General features: G+C 46.7%; 1 protein-coding gene across 2 annotated transcripts in view; it reads right to left on the bottom strand.

Moving 5' to 3' along the window:
• The window catches only part of LOC144103808 (sodium-coupled monocarboxylate transporter 1-like), a 95021-nt gene extending 83254 nt beyond the window's left edge, over window positions 1–11767 (bottom strand). For both annotated transcript variants that reach the window (XM_077636508.1, XM_077636509.1), the window contains exon 1: window positions 11464–11767. In XM_077636508.1, coding sequence (XP_077492634.1) covers window positions 11464–11586 — 123 coding nt within the window. In that variant the 5' untranslated portion in view covers window positions 11587–11767. The remainder of the gene's footprint in view (window positions 1–11463) is intronic.
• Between the last annotated feature and the right edge of the window lie 243 nt (window positions 11768–12010).

Here is a 12010-nt window from a genome sequence, read left to right as displayed (position 1 = left end):
TGTTTTTCACGTGCGCGCCGGTTCTGCAGAGCGAAAAAAAAATGCGGCGAAGAGGTTCCGTCGAGATGCGCAGAGAGTAGGGCCATCTAGTGGCAAAACCAAAAACCAAAAATGCCACGTGACCAAATACCACGTGACTTACTTGAAATCTGATTGGCGGACGCGCCCCGGACGCGCCGCGCGAGGCGTTTTTTTCTCCTCCGAGTAGGAGCACGCGGCGGCGCGATTTCGTGACGGATCATACTGGGCACGCGTCAAAATGACGCGCGCGTCCCACCATCCGCGCGTCAATCGCGCCTGAAATCGCGCCATGCGGTTCCGCCTTTAGAGGCGGCAGAGCCCGCGCGCGGCGTAGCGTAGTTGTTAGTGAACTCGATTTACACGCGGAAGACTAGGCTTCGATTCCCGCTGAAAGAACAATATGATTTTTTTTTAAATTTTAGACCACATTTTGTTTTAGTGTAAACAAGCTGTGGTAGCTAAAAAGGCCAACCAAAACCGAAACTGCAGTTTGTGCAGCACTGCTAGCTGCTGCCGTGGACTTCACCTTGTCAAAATATAACAACCGGATCGAATCTCCGGACCACGCAGCGCCAATTTTGAATGCGCGTTTAGAGCACACGCGAGGTTACTCTTCAAGCTCCGATCTGTGCTTTTAGCAGATGAGTAAGACAAACACGCCCTAGAAACAGTGCTGGGAGTTGTTTCGTTCAGCTTGACGTCTGCCTGCTGCACAGAGTGCGTCACGCAGACGTACGCTGTTCGTTAGAATGACGGCATGTGGGCGAGTTGAAGCCTGGCTAAAAAAAACTGCGGTGCAACGAAGACAACACAACGAAGAAAAAGACAACACATGCTTGCGAACTGTTTGTTGGAAGAAAAGGGGCACCTTTACTATCCCCACTCAATATGTGACACCACTTTTATGATTGGCCGCCGCGGTGGCTGAGTGGTTATGGCGCTCAGCTGCTGTCCCGAAGGACACGGGTTCCATCCCGGCCGCGGCAGTCAAATTTCGATGGAGGCGAAAATTTAGAGGTCCGTGTACTGTGCGTTGTCAGTGCACGTTTAAGAACCCCAGGTGGTCGAAATTTTCGGAGTTCTCCACTGCGGCGTCCCTCAGAGCCTGAGTCACTTTGGAACGTTAAATCCTCACAAATCGCATCAAAACTTTTTTTATTAAGACATGGCCTTTATGATTAAAAAGAAGGGGAACGCATGCATTAGTGATAGCTGTATCTCTGCTACATAATGAATTTGCTATCTTGAAATGTTTTTATGAAGACCTGTGCCACCAAGAATTCTCTCTTCCTTTCCGGCGTCTGACTCCTAAACTTTGGTGGGGCTGTTGTTGTGGCTTTTATTATTATGTTTGTTTTTGGTTATTTTATTTTTGTTTTATTTTGCTTCCACGCTTAAAGTTTTGACTGCTTTTGCGTCGACTGCATGACCAGCGCCTTATTTATTTTTACAATGCCAGCCGCATCGCCCGCTTCGCAATGGGAGCCGCCGGTACGCCTCACTTCAGTTTGTGGGCGCACTGCGACGCTGCCCCGCTGGTTGGACGGGTTGCGTCATGCTTTCCAACGGCCACGCGTTGCCTGCGCTATCTGTCCTACTCCTACACAACAGACCTACACCACCCGACTGTCAGACTCCTGCTTCGTACCCCTTCCTGCGTAGCTCTTGATTCATCCGCGGCGCAGCGTTTTTTCCAACGACAATCGACTGGAGCAGCAGTTTTGCTCGCCATTTGCAGAGGTGGGCTGTGGCTCTCGCTCCGCCTATTACTTGAAGATGCTGTTCCTTGCCAGACGAATAGAGCGTTGTGAATTGTTACGTTTGTTCGTTTCATGGCGCCATGATTAACGAAAACTGTTTTGCGCGGATAAATGGTGTGGACCGCGACGCTGACAAGGTGTCCTCGCGGCAGCACTAAAATGGCACCAGTAAATTATGGCAAGCACGGCTGCTGCTTTCGGTTTTCTGCGAAGTGTGTGAAATTTCAAGCTCGTTTGTTGATTAGAAGGAGACGTTCACGTGCATTTATTTACAAATATTTACAACCCTTTACAGGAATAACATATACAATACTGTCTGCTGCTATATACCTTACAACTCTGTGTTTATAGCCATTTGCATTTATGGAATATGTGCATTTGCTTGCATTGACACTTATTTACAGACATAAGAAATATGCACTGTAGCTCAACCTCAGTTGTACACTCGAGGAGGACAAAGCATCTCGTGCGTTAGCTGAACATAACAGTGAACAAAACAAAACACACCTAACGCCCGTCTGAACAACCAGTTCGTACGCCCCTCGTGTGTTTGATCGCCTACTTGTGCGGCGTGAAGCGACAACGACGGCAGAATAAACGCTGATGCTGCGCCGAAGATACGCTGCCTTGTGGTTCCGCCTTTACGGTAACTGTGCCTGAAGACGTACTCAAGCGTATTTAATTTCGATTTTATCTGACTTTTTCCTTCAAGCGCTTTTTTAGTTCTGCATTGTTTTATTAGCGCCTGGTAGCAGTCAAGAACAGGCAGAACGTCCGAAATGCTTCGGCATCAGCGGCTGCGCCATGCATTTGCGGCTGGAATTTCGCTTCTTAAAGCAATCGTAGCTGCAGTCTGCCACGCACAGAGAAAAATCTATATCTAGTTGTAACGATGAAAACTTAGCTTGCAAAATGTAAAGCTACGACTTGAACGCTACTGCTACTTCAGTTCCACAAAATACCTTCTCTGGAACATATATCATTTCTTCTTCATTTCATTATTCCATTTCCCTTACTCAACATGTTTGAATTGAAAATCAATGGAGTAAAACGTATTACTAACTACCTTTACCCTCTGCTTTCATAATGCTGCCAAAGAGTTTCAGTACCTCTCCCGGAATGTGTCAGCGTTGTAGCTAAAAAACAAACTTGAATCGAACAAGTCGCCACAGCCTTTCGTTACAATGGCTCTGCCGCTGGCCCGCACTCTCTGTGGCTCCTTTTAGAACCGGCACCTGCAGCGGCTCCACGGTGAGCAGCGCCACGAACAGCGCGCTTTATGACGTGTCAATACCTAAAAGGCAGTCTGATTTTTATGAGCGATGCAGAGCGCCGCCTCACAAAGAAATAGAGAACGTTTAAAAAATTGTCTGTCCGCTTTCCGTCGTCAGGCGCCACTCAGATCTTCTTGTGGTTACGTTGGGGGGAATGTGCTCGATTTCTGCCACCCATATCGCGGGGGCACAGCTTGGAGCGGGGGATGGGGAAAGGGGATGTGGGGACACACACCCTCACAGACGTGGAGCAGGCGCGAAGGGTAGCCGACGGGGTGAGCAGGAAAGGAGGATAGGAAAGGGTGTTGGACGGTCGGATCGGCCGCGTTCGGCAGGTATAGTAAAAATAGAGGAGGCGCTGGCCTGACATTGCTTTTGCTACGATTGAGTGACACTGCTATTGCTCAGATTTGTTTGCTTTATCTTTCTGTTATAAGCTAGTGTTTTGAGTAATTTTTATATAAGCTCGAGCTTTAGGCGCATTCTACATAAGCCTTCTGCGTTTTGTTTTTAATCCTGAATTCGCATAATACTTGTTACTGGGTTGTCAGCGATAGAGCGGTGGCACATGGTAAATGAGGGTTATAAATGTGCCCCTTTTCTTCCAAAAAGCAGTTGGCAGTGAGAGCATGTGTTGTCTTTGTTGCGCCGCAGTTTTTGCAGCCATGCAGCAACTCGCCCCGCTGGCCTTCATTATAAAATGACAGCGTACGTTTGCGTGAAGCACTCTGTGCAGCTGACAGACGTCAAGCTGAACGAAACAATTCCCAGCACTGTTTGAAGGTCGTGTTTGTATTACTCATCTGCTAAAAGCACACATCGGAGCTTGGAAATTACTGTCGGGTGGGCTCTAAAGGCGCATTGAAAATGGCGTTGTGTTGCACGGAGATTCCGGCTGTTAATATTTGGCAAGGTAAAGACCATGACAGCAGCAAAACGGCGCTGCACAAACTTCAGTTTCGGATTTAGTTGGCTTTTTTTAGCTGCTAAGACTTCTTTGTACTAAAACAAACTCTGATTTAAAATTTAAAAAACATTCATTCAGCGGTAATCGAACCGTAGTCATCAGCGTGTCAAGAGGGTTCACTAACTACTACGCTACGCAGCGCGCGGGCCCTGCCGCCTTTAAAAAGGCACCTAGAGAAGGACAACGTTTGCAGCGATCCTAGCGGAACAGACAGTCTTTTTGCTTAACTTATCGGCTTCTTTTGGCACACTCTCCTAGTTAGCTCTAACCCCGTCAAGATAGGCCAGTGCTGTGTATATATAGACCAGCGACATGTGTAGGATTGTGTGAAGTGGTGGTGCTAGACCTCCTGTGTGCGTCACACGGCCTGTTGATGACGTCGTCGTATTTTTCTTTTCATCGCGTGGATTTTCTGTACGATCCGCGAGTACACTCATACGCACACGCCGCCGGCTTTTCTCCTAATGGGACAACTATATGCCGCAGGTAGGATGCCAGCACGAGCCCTCCGAATTTCTGTTCCGGTGCCCTAAAAATCGAGCTACAGCGGTGTTCCAATCTTTTCTTGAACCGGCACCAGGCTACGCGCAACAACAGGCAGCAAATTGGAAAGCCGCCTCTTTAGCTGAGTTGGCAGAGAACAGGATGTGGAGTTAAAAGGTCGTGGGACCGTATGCCATCGCCCACGTGTGGTTGCTTTTAAGGCGAAAGTTTCAGTAGCCCAATTAAGTGTAAAGCCGGCGGCGTATGTTACTGTGTTAGTGAGTGTAATCGCAAGCGGTAAGAAAAATTCCAGCGAATGCAAGAAAAAATACTTTTACTTCACCAAGCGGCCTTGCACAGCAAGCCGAGCGCCACAACTTCAGATAGCGGTACAAGTTTGATTCGCCTTGTATGTCCCCCTGGCTAACCTCAATGTTGTGCCTGTATTGCCGGCTACATTCGTACCAAATCGTTGAGCAACTACCCGTCGCACAGCGTTGCGAGTAGTGTCATACCATTTATCTTTCCGTATACCTGATATGATTTAATGAACCAATCATTCACCATCGTACTTTTAAGAGCACAGTTAAGTCCTGAAAGATTTTAAAGTAAAAGATAGAACATTTCATTTCAAGGGGATGATGTGCGTGTCGCCAAATGGTACGCCGACGCTCGTTAACTAAGAACGCGCGTTTCCTGTCCTTAGAATATATCTCCGTGGAGAAAGTTCATGATGATTGTTGCCTGCCATCTATGCCGCTAGTCACTTAAAGAATAGTTTTAAGTATTGTGAAAAACAAAAGATAATGGTAACAGATGCTTTGAATTTCCGGCATCTTTCATTTATTTTGCGCTATGATGAAGTAAGAGAGAGCGTGAGAGAACAAAGGCGAGTTAATGCCTTCCGAGAAAAAATCAAGGGGAGGAAATGGGCTTCAGCAGGGCTTATATTACATGGGAAAGATTACCGCTGCTCTTTATGGATAACGGACTGGATTCTAAGAGAAGGCAAGAGTATCATGGCGTGGCAAAAAGAGATCATTCAGCTCTCTCCTCACTTCGGAAATGAAACAGGAGCTTTGGACACAAAGGTTCTTTCTCGGAAAACCTATTCTTGAAAACGTCTCTACCAAACCTCCTGCTACGGTTTCTGAATCTATCTTCAGTAGAGGCGCGGGGTGGGATACCATGTGGCAAAATCGACGAGAGTCGATTTTGCCACACGATTCTAGAGATATATTCTAGAATATATCTGTTCCCTTTCACCGATGTGGGCGAGAGCGGACCAATAATATCGACAGCGACCCGATCAAATTGGATGCCGATAAGAGGCATGCGTCCCAGTGGGGCTTTCCCTACTTTGCATTTCTGGCACTTCCTTTGGCAGGAATCACATGACCTGACGTACCTCTTAATCTCCTCCTGCACTCCCAGCCAGTAGAATTCTTCCAGAACTCGATCTGTAGTCTTCTTAATGCCCTGATGCCCCGCCGACAGTCAATCTTAACACCAGTGATCTGCAAGACTTTAGAAATATGCCTGTCGAACCTCTCTGCCAGAGGCGAGCCGAAAAATGCGATACAGCAACCCCTTTTCGACAGAATACGAGTGGAAAGTGCCGTGCTTGCCATGGAACACCTTTTCTACTTTGATCCAATACGCGTTCAATGGCTCATCGTCCTTTTCCTCTTCTTCTATCATTTCCTTGGTGGACCTCATGGGACCAACGCTTAAAGCAATACTTCCCTCCTTCGTCCAGAAACTTCCATTTCCAGCCAACAACGCTTTGGGCCTTCGCCCTCACCATTTTCACTGGCGACCACGTCATTGACTATGCCACGACATAATTTAGCAGCGCGTCCAATTTCTTCTATTTAATACCAGGATTTGAGGGCTCACGGACCTCTCGTATATTTACAATTATGAAATCGAACAATGGTGTCTCCATGCACTTTACCAGAATCGTAACAGTGAATTATGGGGAAGCGATAAAGACTTCTGCCTCCGGAACTTCCAGACTACTGCATGAACCACAAACACAGTAGATCTCGAACCGGTGAGAGCCGAATCAGGAACTAGGGCCCTCCGCACAACCACTGTTTGCTCCCTGTGTCCCGTAGAGCACGTACGGGTAGGCCTTATGTCCAGGTCGGTTACAATTGAGGCACCTTAGCTGCCTACTTGATGGAACATCCTTCTCTCTTGGGGTGCCAACTGCGAACGATTATTTAAACGCAGACAAGTTTCTTTGCCGCTGGGCTTCTAGAAGGTTATGCTGCCTCGACCTTTTTTTCCAGCGTCTTGCACTCTCTTTCTCGAAGGAAAATTTCCAGACGGCTATGACCGTTCCTCATGAACTGCTCGGCCACTACTAAGTCAGGTAATTAATCTACGTTGTGGCCCTTCTCGACATCTCGACCCATCGATCTAAAAGACTGAGCAAGCGGCCAGCGTATTGCTTGCCCTCTTCTTTATCTAGCGGCTTACTTTCACGAAGCTTTCCGCGATGTCTCTCTGCTGTGAACCGAAATTTCTGCAGCAGGGCTAGTTTTACCTTATCATAATTCATTGAATCTGCTGGGACAGAGGACCGAACACACGGAGAGCCTAACCAGTAAAAAAAATACTAAGCGCTGTAGCCCATTCTTCCTTGGGCCTGCTGTGTCCTTCTGCGATACGCTCAGAACGCTTGAGGGGTACATCTATGTCATCCCTGCGATCGTTGAAAGGTGGGATCAATTTGTGTGAGCTAACCGCTGCGGAGGGCCCCGGTGCGGGTTCTAGATTACCCCCACCAGCTTCTGCGAGCCTTAATTGGAGCTGCAGTCTAAGCTCTTCAGCCTCTGCTAGCGATTTTGCATGCTCGCGTTGGCTTATGCTTTACGCTCTTCAGCCTCTGCCTGCGCCTTGGCATCCTCGCGTTCAGCTTCTGCTAGCGCCTTTTTACGCTCACGTTGAGCCTAGTGTTCGGCTGCGCGTGATGCACGTGCTGCGCGCTCCTCCTCTTGCTCGGCAGCCACCCACGTGCACAGCTCAACGTCTTTCAACCTCAACTGTTTCCCTAACTAAATTATCTCCTTTATCGTGCTCATCGTTTCCTTATACTTAAAAAAATCCCTCAATATAAGTTTTACGGCTTCGTCCTGTCGCGAGGCCGCCGATTGTTGCGCATTGGTAGCGCGTTCATGACTTTCCGAACGGGAACGCTATCGAGGGCAGGTTCGTACAAAACAAGAGAACAAAGCGATCAAACAAAACAAAACGAAGCCGTAATTATAATTTAAAGACAAAGAGCCAATAAGAAAAGAAAATACCAAGGAAAACACACACTCAACATGCGTACAACAATACAGAATAAAGGAAAGTGTTCACCAGGTACTGAGCGTCCCAGGTGAGACGGCGATGTCTTCCAGACAAAGCGGCCGCTGGTGGATGTATTCTGATGCGTCGCTGGCGTTGCGTCGAAGAAAGCGGCGGAAGGGAGCCAGGCGGTATTAGGAGCAGAGAGAACAGCAGGAAGACGCCGGTGGTGTCCGGTCAACACCCCGAAGAACTTCGCAGCAGAAGGAAACACGTAGCCAGGTTTCATCGACGGCGTCAAGAAACGCCAGAGGCCTAAAGCAGCCAATCCAAGAGTGCCTTTAGGCAGCGCAGAGCCTCAGTCCATCGGCTGCCACCTTCATACTTGCAATGAACTCAGGAGGCTTGCGTCGGTTATCCAAGGGAGGTCTACGGCAGCACGGACCCAACGTCCGACGGCTGCTACCTTTACGCTTGAATGACCCGATCTCCACTGCGCTGTCTTCTTTAGCATCTCGGTTTTCTGACACGTCAACTTTCCGCTCCCCATGCTGCCACGCTCTTCGGCGCCGTCGCCTCGCACACACCATTCGCACGCGCCCACGCGCAATGCTGGGATGGCACGCGCAGCACTCCGCTGTCCGACGCACCACTGTCGTCGCACCGCGTACACAAATTCTCCGAGGATCTTTTGTGCACGTCACATAGTGTCGGTCACTCTACTAATAGTGTACTTTCGTAAATATGAAGTCAATTCGACTGAAGTATACTTCAATTGTTACAAACGCGTAGTCTTTTTAAACATATTTGCAGCCCCCTTTTAGCTGCCGTATAACAGTCCAGTGCTCGAAATCGCGCTTCAGAAATTGGCCTTTGCAGGATGGCAGTGTACTGAAAGCGTGCTTTTGCAAATACGACATTAAGTTGTCTAAAGTATACTTCAATTGAAATGATTTTGCTGTTCGCCTATACACATTTTCATCAAAATTCAAGCTGCCGTTGAACAGTTAGTGCTCGAAATCGCGGTTCATTTATTGACATGTTGGGAATGTAATAACGTGTATTTTCGTAAATACGAAATTAATTCGTCCAATAATACTTAAATTGTAACGATTCAGCTGTCAGCGTAAACATGCTTGCAGCACACTGCAAGTTGCCGTTGAACAATCTGGTGCTGGAAATTGCTTTTCGGCGATGACATGTTGGCAATGCATTTAAAGTGCAGTTTCTTAGGTGCGAAACCATTTGAAGTCATTTTTACGTATTTCCAGACGACATGGTTACATGAGTTGTTCATATTTTACGTTTGCACGGAGAGATACTTCTTCGAATATTCTGGCTTTGGTAGCAGCTGAAGAGAGAATCGGTGGGCGATATTTCTGCCCGAGAGCAAACCGGCACAGGTTCAAATGAACATAAAAAATAAGGTTTATTTCTAACATTCCCTGCTTCAGTCCGTCAAAAAGTAAATGCAGAGAAGGGGGAACAGGACCCAAGAGGATGTGTCAAGAGAAAGAGTGCGACATTTCATTTTTCTCGTTAAATACTGTATCCCCTTCACCAGTTCTCTCCAGCAAAGAGAGAGAATTCCGGCTTTGCAAAAACATTTTGCCAGCGCCACAACTTACGGTGAGAAGTATTGATTTCGGCCAATACTTTTCGCGAAAAAAGGCCTAGTGACCAGGCTCTTGTGCGCGCAACAAATGTCGCAATTTTCGAGCACAGCACCTGACGGGCTTCGCTATCGCTAGCAAAGATTTGCGAAATCATGAAACTAACAGCCTCACAAATGTTTTATTGGTCTTGAAGCGAAACAAAAAGTTTCAAATTTATTACAAAGCAGTGAAGAAGTGTGCGCCACACACGGCGCATTCGAATCTTTCCCTTCTTTACTTCCATGGCCCAATTTGTACGCTTCTCTTCAACTCTCCTAGTAAAATACTTCCCATGGTGAATCACGTCATAAAAACAAATCACGACGGAGTACCCGGCGGCTATTCGAAATTCTCTGAGATATTACTGGGAAACCGCGCCAACGATGGGGCCGCACGCCCACATAGAGGCATCCAGCAAAGTATACTTGAAGGGCATTTAATAAAAGACATGTTTAATATATCCAACCGTACAAGCTCACAAGAATGAAGAGTAAAGCGCAACAGCTTCAATAAAGAATACTATGCACCTTTCTAGCCCTGGCTGACTGATCAAGGTGAACCAGCACATCGTTGGAAACTTCCAACTTTTGCTTTTGACATCAGTGCTTTGAGCAGGTAAGCGCGTGACTGCAAGCTGCAGAGAAATCGGGCCTGCCAACACGCGGCTTGATTTCAAAAGCCTGCTTTTTGACGTCTGGTAAACTGCTCTAAAGCATTAGAGTCACTCAAAATATTTAATAGTTTTTCGAAAAACGGCACATAAAGAAAGAAATTCTTAACGTTTTTCTAGTTAAGCTCATTCTGTGTTCCCATAAAACCGATGCGATGACCTAACAGTGCGATGATCTGCACTCTCGCACGCTGCGTTGTAAATGAAACACCATTCAGTTTGGCCACCCAACCAGTTAAACTATGGAGTAGCTGCTGAAACGCTACCCTTGTTGTGATGATAGAGCGGCTTGACGTATTAGTCGGGAATACTACGAGGTTTATACCCGAATTGTAGGGATTTGTTACAGGGTGCTTAGGAAGCCGTATTTTTCTTGGGCGGAAGCGCTGGGAGCTGAAACCTTATAGCTGAAACCTTATAGCTGAAACCTTATAGCGACTTCTGCGATGGTACTCCTTAATTAGAGACACTTGTAGTAGATATGACGGCCCCTTCATGGCTGTCAATGCTGTTATAAAAAACCTCCTCAGATAATCTAATGTGCCTTGCTTCAGCCCAAGGATGTGCCTTGCAATAACAGCATCGATAACTCAATCTCAACAACGTGTTTCTGATAAGAATCGACTCAGGTATGTTGCTTTCTGAAACGAAGATTTTTCAAAAGAATTCTATAATACGAATACCCGGGCACAAAATTTCCTTGCAGAAATATAATAGGTTCAACCAAGAAAGAGAAAATTGTTTGATTTAAGCGCAGTAATAAAGCACTCAGTGGAACATTTCAGTTTAAAATATCGTCCCAATGGCCCGAACGTTGGACGCTGCGGGAAAACGATGTTTTGACCATCACAAAGGTGAAAATTTTTAAGTATTCACGCTGTTAAGATAAGTTTTTAACGTTGCTAAATTTTCATTTTCCTCGAGACCTCGAACTTTTTCACTTTCAGTTCTCTAGTAATTTCAGAATTATGCCAGCGGGCACAGTAGAAAAGTGGTATTCGAGGGTTTTGTTTTCAATAGTAATATAAATAAACTTAACTTGATGAAAACAGTTCCCCAGCTGAATCCTAGTTTTTTTTTTTTTGTCATAATAGCACTGTCGACTCCACACTGATACACATCTATTAAACATAACTCAAGATATGTATCAGTTTATCAATACAGGGTGTTCATAAATAGCAGTTTCATTCAATGTGTACGGACATTACCGAAAAGTTATAGCTAAATATTCCCATAAGCGCACGCACTTTTTGTGACACAATAACGCGCAAGCACTGCCATGTTCGGGGACATTTATAATTGACCAGCTACTACACTGTTCTCTAAGGCATACCTGACGCCACCTGCGACCGAAGGAGAAGTAGAGACCGACCAGGTATCCCACAGCCGTGAGCACACAGAAGACGACCACGTCGATCACATCGAGGCTAGCCTCTGAAGTCCCGTCACCTGGCATCGTTCTTTCGGAGGTTGTCTCTTCAGGCAAGGCTTAACGGGAGCTTTCCTCGCTTCTGAGCTAATGTTTTGCTAACACTGAAATCGCTCCAGTCTTTATCCCAAGCAACTAAACATGGCGCCACAACGCAATTGGCCAATTCTGCATACCGCTGTTTACGCACTGAGCTAGTGCCGCACCGGATGCGTACTGCATACTCAACCAGATGTCGCTATAGGTATTGCTCATACTATGTTCTCTGCAGTGCCCTGGGTGCATTGAAAGGCCTCAGTGGTTGGATTTCACAGCTGGTTTCCGGTGGCGTCAGTTGTTCTAAAACACGCATCTAGCTAACGGGCCTTGCATATGGCGCATCGTGGCTTTAATTCCCTGTGCGTCATAAAACACAACACAAAACTACAAAACGTCCTTCCTCTCAGCTTTG

Source organism: Amblyomma americanum, chromosome 9 (genome assembly GCF_052857255.1).
Source record: "Amblyomma americanum isolate KBUSLIRL-KWMA chromosome 9, ASM5285725v1, whole genome shotgun sequence".
NCBI classification, from domain to species: domain Eukaryota; kingdom Metazoa; phylum Arthropoda; class Arachnida; order Ixodida; family Ixodidae; genus Amblyomma; species Amblyomma americanum.
This window is presented reverse-complemented; position numbering and strand designations above follow the sequence as displayed.